This window comes from Bombina bombina, chromosome 5 (genome assembly GCF_027579735.1).
Source record: "Bombina bombina isolate aBomBom1 chromosome 5, aBomBom1.pri, whole genome shotgun sequence".
NCBI lineage: Eukaryota > Metazoa > Chordata > Amphibia > Anura > Bombinatoridae > Bombina > Bombina bombina.
In genome coordinates, this window is record NC_069503.1 from 923,985,614 (window position 1) to 923,998,253 (window position 12,640).

Below are 12,640 nucleotides of genomic sequence, written 5' to 3' on the forward strand. Positions count from 1 at the left end.
CACTGATCCTATAACCAGCCCTTGTCTGGCTATACGCATGTGCCAGTGTCACTACTGTGTTATTATATAGTGCTGGGTGTTATTATACTGATGCAGATACCACTGATCCTATAACCAGCATTTGTCTGGCTATACACATGTGCCAGTGTCACTTCTGTGTCTTTGTATAGAGCTGGGTGTTATTATACAGATGCAAATACCACTGATCCTATAACCAGCCCTTGTCTGGCTATACACATGTGCCAGTGTCACTTCTGTGTCTCTGTATAGAGCTGGGTGTTATTATACAGATGCAGATACCACTGATTCTATAACCAGCCCTTGTCTGGCTATACACATGTGCCAGTGTCACTTCTGTGTCTTTGTATAGAGCTGGGTGTTATTATACAGATGCAAATACCACTGATCCTATAACCAGCCCTTGTCTGGCTATACACATGTGCCAGTGTCACTTCTGTGTCTTTGTATAGAGCTGGGTGTTATTATACAGATGCAGATACCACTGATCCTATAACCAGCCCTTGTCTGGCTATACACATGTGCCAGTGTCACTTCTGTGTCTTTGTATAGAGCTGGGTGTTATTATACAGATGCAGATACACTTCCAGTATTTCACTCAGGCTTTATTTATTCCATAACTTATCACCCAATATTGCTAGCAGTCTCTTGACAAGCCACTAACTTTATTCACACTACATATATTTTTGTATTCTTATTATTTAATCAGAAAGAAATGATATACTAAGGTTATGATTCACAACCTTACTATATCTTTTCTTTCTATTTAAATACTACTTATAATAAACCTCAGGTGCTGGTTAAAGTGCTTTACCTTTGCATATAAAGCTCCAGGGACACAGTGGCAGCTTGCTTCTTGAATCTTCCCTCTCTCTCTGTCTCACTCAGAGTCATTTTCTGGTACTAAGCGGCATCATGTGTGAGTGGCCACAACCCTGCAAAAGGTGGCGCTGCATGTGTTAAGGAGGAGTCAGGACCAGTATTCATCTGTCTTACTCCTCTCTCCCCACAGCAAAATGGGCGGCGGGCACTGCAAGGGCCAGTCACGGACACCAGTGTCCGTGTACGGACACCTTGCCTATCCCTGGTTGTATTTAGTTTTATTATAAAACAGAAAAGGGTCAATCAGGCTATTTCTTACCCACAAAGTGCCAGATCCACTCAATACTATTTTTAAAAAATGCAAAAGTCCCTGCTATTTCTCAAAAATGTAGATTTCCTTTAACAAACAAAAAAACCTCTTACCTGTGCTGCAGCAAGATTCTCTGCATCTTCTTTTCTACTTGTAGCAGGAAAGAACACAATATTGTCTATAGTTTGTATCAGCTCCAGCTGAACCACACATTTAATCAGCAAGGCTGCAAACAGCTTCTGCTCAGGTAGTTCTGTTAAAAAAACAATAATGGTAAAATATGCTTTATTTATGAAATCCACTGTAAAAAGTAATCTTACATTTTAACTGTAAATGAATAAAATAATAGACTTTTATTTCACCAACATCAAAATGGCATGACCTGCACATGCCTCAAAATCTTATGTCTGGTGATTGACAGGCATATTTGGTGCTCATTCATGTGAGGATTATTGGTTTCTGTTTGTATTAAATCGGTAAAAGAGGAAATGTCTGGTTACTGATATTTTATAGCACTATGGTGTAATTCTCAGTCAAAATTGTAATAAATAAGATCCCTTTACAATTCTTTTTAATACTGGCAATGTACAGTTCACTGCAGTAATTGTGCTGAATTGGTACAGATCAATTAACTATTCATTCAGCCATTCCATTCCAATGGTGTTTACGTGATAACTGACATGGCAATGTGTTAGCAACGCAAATAAATAAACCAACCTGAACTTCCATATGAAAAGTAAGTTTTCAACATATGTGTTATTATTTAACCCCTTAATGACCGCAGCACTTTTCCATTTTCTGTCCGTTTGGGACCAAGGCTATTTTAACATTTCTGCAGTGTTTGTGTTTAGCTGTAATTTTCCTCTTACTCATTTACTGTACCCACACATATTATATACCATTTTTCTCGCCATTAAATGGACTTTCAAAAGATACCATTATTTTCATCATATCTTATAATTTACTATAAAAAACATTATAAAATATGAAGAAAAAATGGAAAAAAACACACTTTTTCTAACTTTGACCCCCAAAATCTGTTACACATCTACAACCACCAAAAAACACCCATGCTAAATAGTTTCTAAATTTTGTCCTGAGTTTAGAAATACCCAATGTTTACATCTTCTTTGCTTTTTTTGCAAGTTATAGGGCCATAAATACAAGTAGCACTTTGCTATTTCCAAACCACTTTTTTTCAAAATTAGCGCTAGTTACATTGGGACACTAATATCTTTCAGGAATCCCTGAATATCCATTGACATGTATATATTTTTTTTTCAAAGACATCCCAAAGTATTGATCTAGGCCCATTTTGGTATATTTCATGCCACTATTTCACCGCCAAATGCGATCAAATAAAAAACAGAATTTATGTTTACCTGATAAATTACTTTCTCCAACGGTGTGTCCGGTCCCCGGCGTCATCCTTACTTGTGGGATATTCTCTTCCCCAACAGGAAATGGCAAAGAGCCCAGCAAAGCTGGTCACATGATCCCTCCTAGGCTCCGCCTTCCCCAGTCATTCGACCGACGTAAAGGAGGAATATTTGCATAGGAGAAATCATATGATACCGTGGTGACTGTAGTTAGAGAAAATAAATCATCAGACCTGATTAAAAAACCAGGGCGGGCCGTGGACCGGACACACCGTTGGAGAAAGTAATTTATCAGGTAAACATAAATTCTGTTTTCTCCAACATAGGTGTGTCCGGTCCACGGCGTCATCCTTACTTGTGGGAACCAATACCAAAGCTTTAGGACACGGATGATGGGAGGGAGCAAATCAGGTCACCTAGATGGAAGGCACCACGGCTTGCAAAACCTTTCTCCCAAAAATAGCCTCAGAAGAAGCAAAAGTATCAAATTTGTAAAATTTGGTAAAAGTGTGCAGTGAAGACCAAGTCGCTGCCTTACATATCTGATCAACAGAAGCCTCGTTCTTGAAGGCCCATGTGGAAGCCACAGCCCTAGTGGAATGAGCTGTGATTCTTTCAGGAGGCTGCCGTCCGGCAGTCTCATAAGCCAATCTGATGATGCTTTTAAGCCAAAAAGAGAGAGAGGTAGAAGTTGCTTTTTGACCTCTCCTTTTACCAGAATAAACAACAAACAAGGAAGATGTTTGTCTGAAATCCTTTGTAGCCTCTAAATAGAACTTTAGAGCACGAACTACATCCAAATTGTGCAACAAACGTTCCTTCTTTGAAACTGGATTCGGACACAAAGAAGGCACAACTATCTCCTGGTTAATATTTTTGTTAGAAACAACTTTCGGAAGAAAACCAGGTTTAGTACGCAAAACCACCTTATCTGCATGGAACACCAGATAAGGAGGAGAACACTGCAGAGCAGATAATTCTGAAACTCTTCTAGCAGAAGAAATTGCAACCAAAAACAAAACTTTCCAAGATAATAACTTGATATCTACGGAATGTAAGGGTTCAAACGGAACCCCTTGAAGAACTGAAAGAACTAAATTGAGACTCCAAGGAGGAGTCAAAGGTTTGTAGACAGGCTTGATTCTAACCAGAGCCTGAACAAAAGCCTGAACATCTGGCACAGCCGCCAGCTTCTTGTGAAGTAAAACAGATAAAGCAGAAATCTGTCCCTTCAAAGAACTTGCAGATAATCCTTTCTCCAAACCCTCTTGTAGAAAGGATAGAATCTTAGGAATTTTTACCCTGTTCCATGGGAATCCTTTTGATTAGCACCAACAGATATATTTTTTCCATATTTTATGGTAAATTTTTCTAGTTACAGGCTTTCTAGCCTGAATAAGAGTATCAATGACAGAATCTGAGAACCCACGCTTTGATAAAATCAAGCGTTCAATCTCCAAGCAGTCAGTTGGAGTGATGCCAGATTCGGATGTTCGAACGGACCTTGAACAAGAAGGTCCCGTCTCAACGGTAGCTTCCATGGTGGAGCCGATGACATATTCACCAGGTCTGCATACCAAGTTCTGCGTGGCCACGCAGGAGCTATCAAGATCAACGAAGCCCTCTCCTGATTGATCCTGGCTACCAGCCTGGGAATGAGAGGAAACGGTGGGAACACATAAGCTAGGTTGAAGGTCCAGGGCGCTACTAGTGCATCTACTAGAGTCGCCTTGGGATCCCTGGATCTGGACCCGTAGCAAGGAACCTTGAAGTTCTGACGAGACGCCATCAGATCCATGTCTGGAAAGCCCCATAATTGAGTTATTTGGGCAAAGATTTCCGGATGGAGTTCCCACTCCCCCGGATGAAATGTCTGACGACTCAGAAAATCCGCTTCCCAATTTTCCACTCCTGGGATGTGGATTGCAGACAAGTGGCAGGAGTGAAGCTCCGCCCATTGAATTACTTTGGTCACTTCTTCCATCGCCAGGGAACTCCTTGTTCCCCCCTGATGGTTGATATATGCAACAGTCGTCATGTTGTCGGATTGAAACCTTATGAATTTGGCCTTTGCTAGTTGAGGCCAAGCCTTGAGAGCATTGAATATCGCTCTCAGTTCCAGAATGTTTATCGGGAGAAGAGATTCTTCCCGAGACCATAGACCCTGAGCTTTCAGGTGTTTCCAGACCGCGCCCCAGCCCACCAGGCTGGTGTCGGTCGTTACAATGACCCACTCTGGTCTTCTGAAGCTCATCCCTTGGGACAGGTTGTCCAGGGTCAGCCACCAACGGAGTGAATCTCTGGTCCTCTGATCTACTTGGATCGTCGGGGACAAATCTGTATAATCCCCATTCCACTGTCTGAGCATGCACAGTTGTAATGGTCTTAGATGAATTCGCGCAAAAGGAACTATGTCCATTGCCGCAACCATCAAACCTATTACTTCCATGCACTGCGCTATGGAAGGAAGAAGAACAGAATGTACTTGACAAGAGCTTAGAAAGTACTTGACAAGAGCTTAGAAGTTTTGATTTTCTGGCTTCTGTCAGAAAAATCTTCATTTCCAAGGAGTCTATTATTGTTCCCAAGAAGGGAACTCTTGTTGACGGGAATAGAGAACTTTTTTCTACGTTCACTTTCCACCCGTGAGATCTGAGAAAGGCTAGGACAATGTCCGTATGAGCCTTTGCTTGAGGTAGAGACGACGCTTGAATCAGTATGTCGTCCAAGTAGGGTACTACTGCAATGCCCCTTGGCCTTAGCACCGCTAGAAGGGACCCTAGTACCTTTGTGAAAATTCTTGGAGCAGTGGCTAGTCCGAATGGAAGTGCCACAAACTGGTAATGCTTGTCCAGGAATGCGAACCTTAGGAACCGATGATGTTCCTTGTGGATAGGAATATGTAGATACGCATCCTTTAAATCCACCGTGGTCATGAATTGACCTTCCTGGATGGTAGGAAGAATTGTCCGAATGGTTTCCATCTTGAACGATGGGACCTTGAGAAATTTGTTTAGGATCTTGAGATCCAAAATTGGCCTGAATGTTCCCTCTTTTTTGGGAACTATGAACAGATTGGAGTAAAACCCCATCCCTTGTTCTCCTAATGGAAAAGGATGAATCACTCCCATTTTTAACAGGTCTTCTACACAATGTAAGAATGCCTGTCTTTTTATTTGGTCTGAAGACAATTGAGACCTGTGGAACCTTCCCCTTGGGGGTAGTTCCTTGAATTCCAGGAGATAACCTTGAGAAACTATTTCTAGCGCCCAAGGATCCTGAACATCTCTTGCCCAAGCCTGAGCGAAGAGAGAGAGAGTCTGCCCCCCACCAGATCCGGTCCCGGATCGGGGGCCAGCATCTCATGCTGTCTTGGTAGCGGGCTTCTTGGCCTGCTTACCTTTGTTCCAGCCTTGCATCGGTCTCCAGGCTGGCTTGGTTTGAGAAGAATTACCCTCTTGCTTAGAGGATGTAGAATTTGAGGCTGGTCCGTTTCTGCGAAAGGGACGAAAATTTGTTTTATTTTTAGCCTTAAAAGACCTATCCTGAGGAAGGGCGTGGCCCTTTCCCCCAGTGATGTCTGAAATAATCTCTTTCAAGTCAGGGCCAAACAGCGTTTTCCCCTTGAAAGGTATGTTAAGCAATCTATTCTTGGAGGACACATCCGCTGACCAAGACTTCAGCCAAAGCGCTCTGCGTGCCACAATAGCAAAACCTGAATTTTTCGCCGCTAATCTAGCTAATTGCAAAGTGGCGTCTAAGGTAAAAGAGTTAGCCAACTTAAGTGCTTGAACTCTGTCCATAACCTCCTCATAAGAGGATGCTTGATTGAGCGACTTTTCTAGTTCCTCAAACCAGAAACACGCTGCTGTAGTGACAGGAACAATGCATGAAATTGGTTGTAGAAGGTAACCTTGCTGAACAAACATCTTTTTAAGCAAACCCTCTAATTTTTTATCCATAGGATCTTTAAAAGCACAACTATCTTCTATAGGGATAGTGGTGCGTTTGTTTAGAGTAGAAACCGCCCCCTCGACCTTGGGGACTGTCTGCCATAAGTCCTTCCTGGGGTCGACCATAGGAAATAATTTCTTAAATATAGGGGGAGGGACAAAAGGAATGCCGGGCCTTTCCCATTCTTTATTTACAATGTCCGCCACCCGCTTGGGTATAGGAAAAGCTTCGGGGGGCACCGGGACCTCTAGGAACCTGTCCATCTTACATAATTTCCCTGGAATGACCAAATTGTCACAATCATCCAGAGTAGATAACACCTCCTCAAGCAGAGCGCGGAGATGTTCCAATTTAAATTTAAATGTAATAACGTCAGGTTCAGCTTGTTGAGAAATTTTTCCTGAATCTGAAATTTCTCCCTCAGACAAAACCTCCCTAGCCCCTTCAGACTGGTGTAAGGGCATGTCAGAACCATTATCATCAGCGTCCTCATGCTCTTCAGTATCTAAAACAGAGCAGTCGCGCTTTCGCTGATAAGTGGGCATTTTGGCTAAAATGTTTTTAATAGAATTATCCATTACAGCCGTTAATTGTTGCATAGTAAGGAGGATTGGCGCACTAGATGCACTAGGGGCCTCCTGAGTGGGCAAGACTGGTGTAGACATAGAAGGGGATGATGCAGTACCATGCTTACTCCCCTCACTTAAGGAATCATTTTGGGCAACATTATTATCAGTGGCATCATTGTCCCTACTTTGTTTGTCACATTCATCACATATATTTAAATGGATAGGAACCTTGGCTTCCGAACATACAGAACATCGTCTATCTGATAGTTCAGACATGTTAATAGGCATAAACTTGATAACAAAGCACAAAAAACGTTTTAAAATAAAACCGTTACTGTCTCTTTAAATTTTAAACTGAACACACTTTTTTACTGAATATACGCAAAAGTATGAAGGAAATGTTCAAAATTCACCAAAATTTCACCACAGTGTCATAAAGCCTTAAAAGTATTGCACACCAAATTTGAAAGCTTTAACTCTTAAAATAACGGAACCGGAGCCGTTTTTACATTTAACCCCTATACAGTCCCTGGTATCTGCTTTGCTGAGACCCAACCAAGCCCAGAGGGGAATACGATACCAAATGACGCCTTCAATAAGCTTTTTCAGTGGATCTGAGCTCCTCACACATGCATCTGCATGCCTTGCTTCTCAAAAACAACTGCGCATTAGTGGCGCGAAAATGAGGCTCTGCCTATGACTAGAAAAGGCCCCCAGTGAAAAAGGTGTCCAATACAGTGCCTGTCCGTTTTTTTTAACAAAATTGCCAAGATTAAAATAACTCTCCAAAGTTATAAACCATTAAATATGCTTATATAGTAATCGTTTTGGCCCAGAAAAATGTCTATCAGTCTTTAAAGCCCTTGTGAAGCCCTTTTATTCTTATATTGAAAATTAAGAAAATGGCTTACCGGATCCCATAGGGAAAATGACAGCTTCCAGCATTACCAAGTCTTGTTAGAAATGTGTCATACCTCAAGCAGCCAAAGTCTGCTCACTGTTTCCCCCAACTGAAGTTAGTTCCTCTCAACAGTCCTGTGTTGAAACAGCCATCGATTTTAGTAACGGTTGCTAAAATCATTTTCCTCTTACAAACAGAAATCTTCATCTCTTTTCTGTTTCAGAGTAAATAGTACATACCAGCACTATTTTAAAATAACAAACTCTTGATTGAAGAATAAAAACTACATTTAAACACCAAAAAACTCTGAGCCATCTCCGTGGAGATGTTGCCTGTGCAACGGCAAAGAGAATGACTGGGGAAGGCGGAGCCTAGGAGGGATCATGTGACCAGCTTTGCTGGGCTCTTTGCCATTTCCTGTTGGGGAAGAGAATATCCCACAAGTAAGAATGACGCCGTGGACCGGACACACCTATGTTGGAGAAAAAATTGTTCACTTTTTCACAAATTTTTTCACAAACTTTAGGTTTCTCACTGAAATTATTTACAAACAACTTATGCAATTATAGAATAAATGGTTGTAAATGCTTCTCTGGGATCCCCTTTGTTCAGAAATAGCAGACATATATGGCTTTGGCTTTGCTTTTTGGTAATTAGAAGGCTGCTAAATGCCACTGCGCACAATACGTGTATTATGCCCAGCATTGAAGGGGTTAATTAGGGAGCATGTAGGGAGCTTCTAGGGTTAATTTTAGCTTTAGTGTAGTGTAGTAGACAACCCCAAGTATTGATCTAGGCCCATTTTGGTATATTTCATGCCCCCATTTCACCGCCAAATACGATCAAAGTAAAAAAAACGTTAATTTTTTCACAATTTTAGGTTTCTCACTGAAATTATTTACAAACAGCTTGTGCAATTATGGCACAAATGGTTGTAAATGCTTCTCTGGGATGCCCTTTGTTCAGAAATAGCAGACATATATGACTTTGGCGTTGCTTTATGGTAATTAGAAAGTCGCTAAATGCTGCTGCGCATCACACGTGTATTATGGCTAGCAGTGAAGGGGTTAATTAGGTAGTTTGTAGGGAGCTTGCAGGGTTAATTTTAGCTTTAGTGTAGAGATCAGCCTCCCACCTGACACATCCCAGCCCCTGATCCCTCCCAAACAGCTCCCTTCTCTCCCCCACCCCACAATTGTCCCCGCCATCTTAAGTACTGGCAGAAAGTCTGCCAGTACTAAAATAAAAGTTTTTTTTTTTTTTTTAAGAAAAAAAAAAAAAAAAAGCATATTTACATATGCTGTGTTTAGGATCCCCCCTTAACCCCCAACCTCCCTGATCCCTCCCCAAACAGCTCTCTAAGCCTCCCTCTTAGCCTTATTGGGGGCCATCTTGGGTACTGGCAGCTGTCTGCCAGTACCCAGTTTGAACAATCAAATGTTTATTTTTATTTTTCTGTAGTGTAGCTCAATCCAACAACCCCTCCCCCCCCCCCCACGGACCAACCCCCACCACCTAAATAACACCTAAGTTTTTTTTTTATACATTTAAATTTTGTCCCAAAATAAAAAAATTTCCGTAGTGTAGCGGTTCCCACCCGCTCCCTCCCCGTGCACGCGCCATCGATGGCCGCCACCCACCTCCCACACCGGCTCCCACCCACCAACGATACCGGCCATCGATGTCTGGTGCAGAGAGGGCCACAGAGTGGCTCTCTCTGCATCGGATGGCCGTAAAAGGTTATTGCAGGATGCCTCCATATCGAGGCATCACTGCAATAACCGGAAAGCAGCTGGAAGCGAGCAGGATCGCTTCCAGCTGCTTTCCACACCGAGGACATGCACGTCCTCAGTCGTTAAGGGGTTAAACTATAACACTATGGCACTGGTTTTCAAACCTGTCCTCAGACCTCCCTAACAGGCCAGATTTGGAAAATATCTTAACTAGAGCACAGGTGACATAATCAGCTGGTAAGTAAACAGGCTTATTTTACCTGCTCTCATCCAAGGTAATACTAAAAACCTGACCTGTTAGGGAAGCCTGAGGCCAGGTTTGAAAACCAGTGCACTATGGTGAACCTAATTCTACAGTTTATGCATTATGCTCACTTAATGCAACAATACTAAGAAATGTATAACATTTGGTTTCTAAATAACGATCTAATCTCCAGACTGTAGTGTACATAATGTAAAACTCAGGCAAACTCACTTGCTCCTAGTCTTCCAGAGTGAAGATCCTCCTGGGGCACATTTGTTAATGAAGTCTGAGTGTTCCTTCTGTTGTCAGCTTTTCGTGGCTGAACAGAATCATGGATATCCACTGATTTCTGTGATATGGAATCCTGTGATGTGAAGACATTTCTGACATTTATTTTGTTTGATCAATGTGCAGCCAAACACCACTAAACCTTAGTAGAAAGGTGATTTTATTGGCACTGTTCTTGCCAAAAACAAGAGGCTAATTACAACAATGAAAAAGCTTGCTATAGCATTATCTTGGAGGCGACATTTATAAGAGTTGTGATAAAGCTGAAAAATGACTGCTTGGTTAGGGTCTGATAAAATAACTCCTATATCACAATACAAATTAATTTTATATAACAAAAATATTCCTGAGCTTCTTCCTGTTTGCTTAACATTTCCCATCACTGTTTGTAAACATCCACTGCTTTCATTACCACATCTACCAATGCTGGGTGGTACAGCTGACATCTGGTGATGAAATAGGGAGTACTTTCTAATTATCTTCAAGTATAAATGTCCATAATGGGTGAGATTACAGCATTACATAGTTTTATGTTTTTTCTACAATAGATAGAGAAAGCACTAAATACGTTTGCTGTTCTGCTATTTGATTTAGTTATGGAGCACTTACCAGTTGCTTTTCTCGCATATCAGACTGCGTGCATATATCACTATCACCACCTGCTGGTTTCCATGTCAATAACCTAGAGGCATAAAGAAATGGTTTACAGTTCTGAAGCAGTTGCAATCTTGAATTTTAATGTTATTCATTTCTACAGTTTTGTTTTGTTTTCCTTATAAGAAATTGTTCAAAAAGTGAGAAGCATAAATGTAGTGGTGAAAAAAAGAGAAAAATAAGGGAGAGAAAAATGCAAATATCATTCTAAAACAAAAAAAAGTACATTTATTTTTTACAGGAATGGATACACCATCATATGGTACAATGCTTTGCAGAGAAGTATTTCCAGGCTTCAATGTAGTCAAATTGTCAGGTAATGTGATCTGCAGTAAAATGAGTTGTTCTGATTCTGAAAGTACCTTTATTTGCAGCAAGTTTATGCTGAGCGCCTCCGGCCTCCCTTGGCAAAACGCTATTTCTTTCATGTAATTAGCAAGAGTCCATGAGCTAGTGACGTATGGGATATACATTCCTACCAGGAGGGGCAAAGTTTCCCAAACCTCAAAATGCCTATAAATACACCCCTCACCACACCCACAAATCAGTTTTACAAACTTTGCCTCCTATGGAGGTGGTGAAGTAAGTTTGTGCTAGATTCTACGTTGATATGCGCTCCGCAGCAGGTTGGAGCCCGGTTTTCCTCTCAGCGTGCAGTGAATGTCAGAGGGATGTGAAGAGAGTATTGCCTATTTGAATTCAATGATCTCCTTCTACGGGGTCTATTTCATAGGTTCTCTGTTATCGGTCGTAGAGATTCATCTCTTACCTCCCTTTTCAGATCGACGATATACTCTTATATATACCATTACCTCTGCTGATTCTCGTTTCAGTACTGGTTTGGCTTTCTACTATATGTAGATGAGTGTCTTGGGGTAAGTAAATCTTATTTCTATTTATGACACTCTAAGCTATGGTTGGGCACTTTATATGTAAAGTTCTAAATATATGTCTTTAAACTTATATTTGCCATGATTCAGGTTAATCAGTATTCCTTCTTTCAGACTGTCAGTTTCATTATTTTGGGAAATGCATATGAATAAATATTTTTTCTTACCTTCAATTTTCAAATTGACTGTTTTCCCTGCGGGCTGTTAGGCTCGCGGGGGCAGAAAATGCTTCAATTTATTGCGTCATTTTTGGCGCAAAATTTCGTCATTTCCGGCACCATAGTTGACACCAGAAGTTTACACATGGTTGAGTCATTTTTTGACGCATGTGTGTTACAGACGCTTTTTTTGCGCCAAAAAATGTGGGCGTCATATTTTGGCGCCAAATAATGTGGGCCTTACTTGGCGCCAAAAAATGTGGGCGTCATACTTGGCACCATTTTTTTCACATTATTTCAGTCTCACTTTTTTGTTGCTTCTGGTTGCTAGAGGCTTGTTTGTACTGCATTTTTTCCCATTCCTGAAACTGTCATTTAAGGAATTTGATAATTTTGCTTTATATGTTGTTTTTTTCTATTACATATTGCAAGATATTTCAAAGCTGTTCCTGTATCAGAAAATACTGAGGGATTCCTGATGACTGATATCAGTCCTACCAAAGCTAAGTTCATTTTTCTGATTCTAGTATAAAGGCTTTGTCTGCTATCCCGCTTTCTAATAAAAATGTTTAGGTCTTTTTTTAAACTTCTCATTTAGTTGATGAAGTTTCAAATGACCAACAACATACTGAATTATCCTTCTCTGATGGTGTGTTTTCTCATTCAGAATATTCTTCATCAGATATTGACACTAACAAATCTACTTTTTTATTTTTAAAT

The 12,640-nt window shown here is 41.0% G+C and overlaps 1 protein-coding gene across 1 annotated transcript in view; it reads right to left on the reverse strand.

Annotated features, from left to right (window-relative positions):
• Window positions 1–12,640, reverse strand: part of ARFGEF1 (ADP ribosylation factor guanine nucleotide exchange factor 1) — a 489,402-nt gene that overhangs the window by 24,769 nt on the left and 451,993 nt on the right. Inside the window, 3 exon segments of the mRNA XM_053715099.1 lie at window positions 1,264–1,403; window positions 10,162–10,294; window positions 10,828–10,900. Coding sequence (XP_053571074.1) covers window positions 1,264–1,403; window positions 10,162–10,294; window positions 10,828–10,900 — 346 coding nt within the window.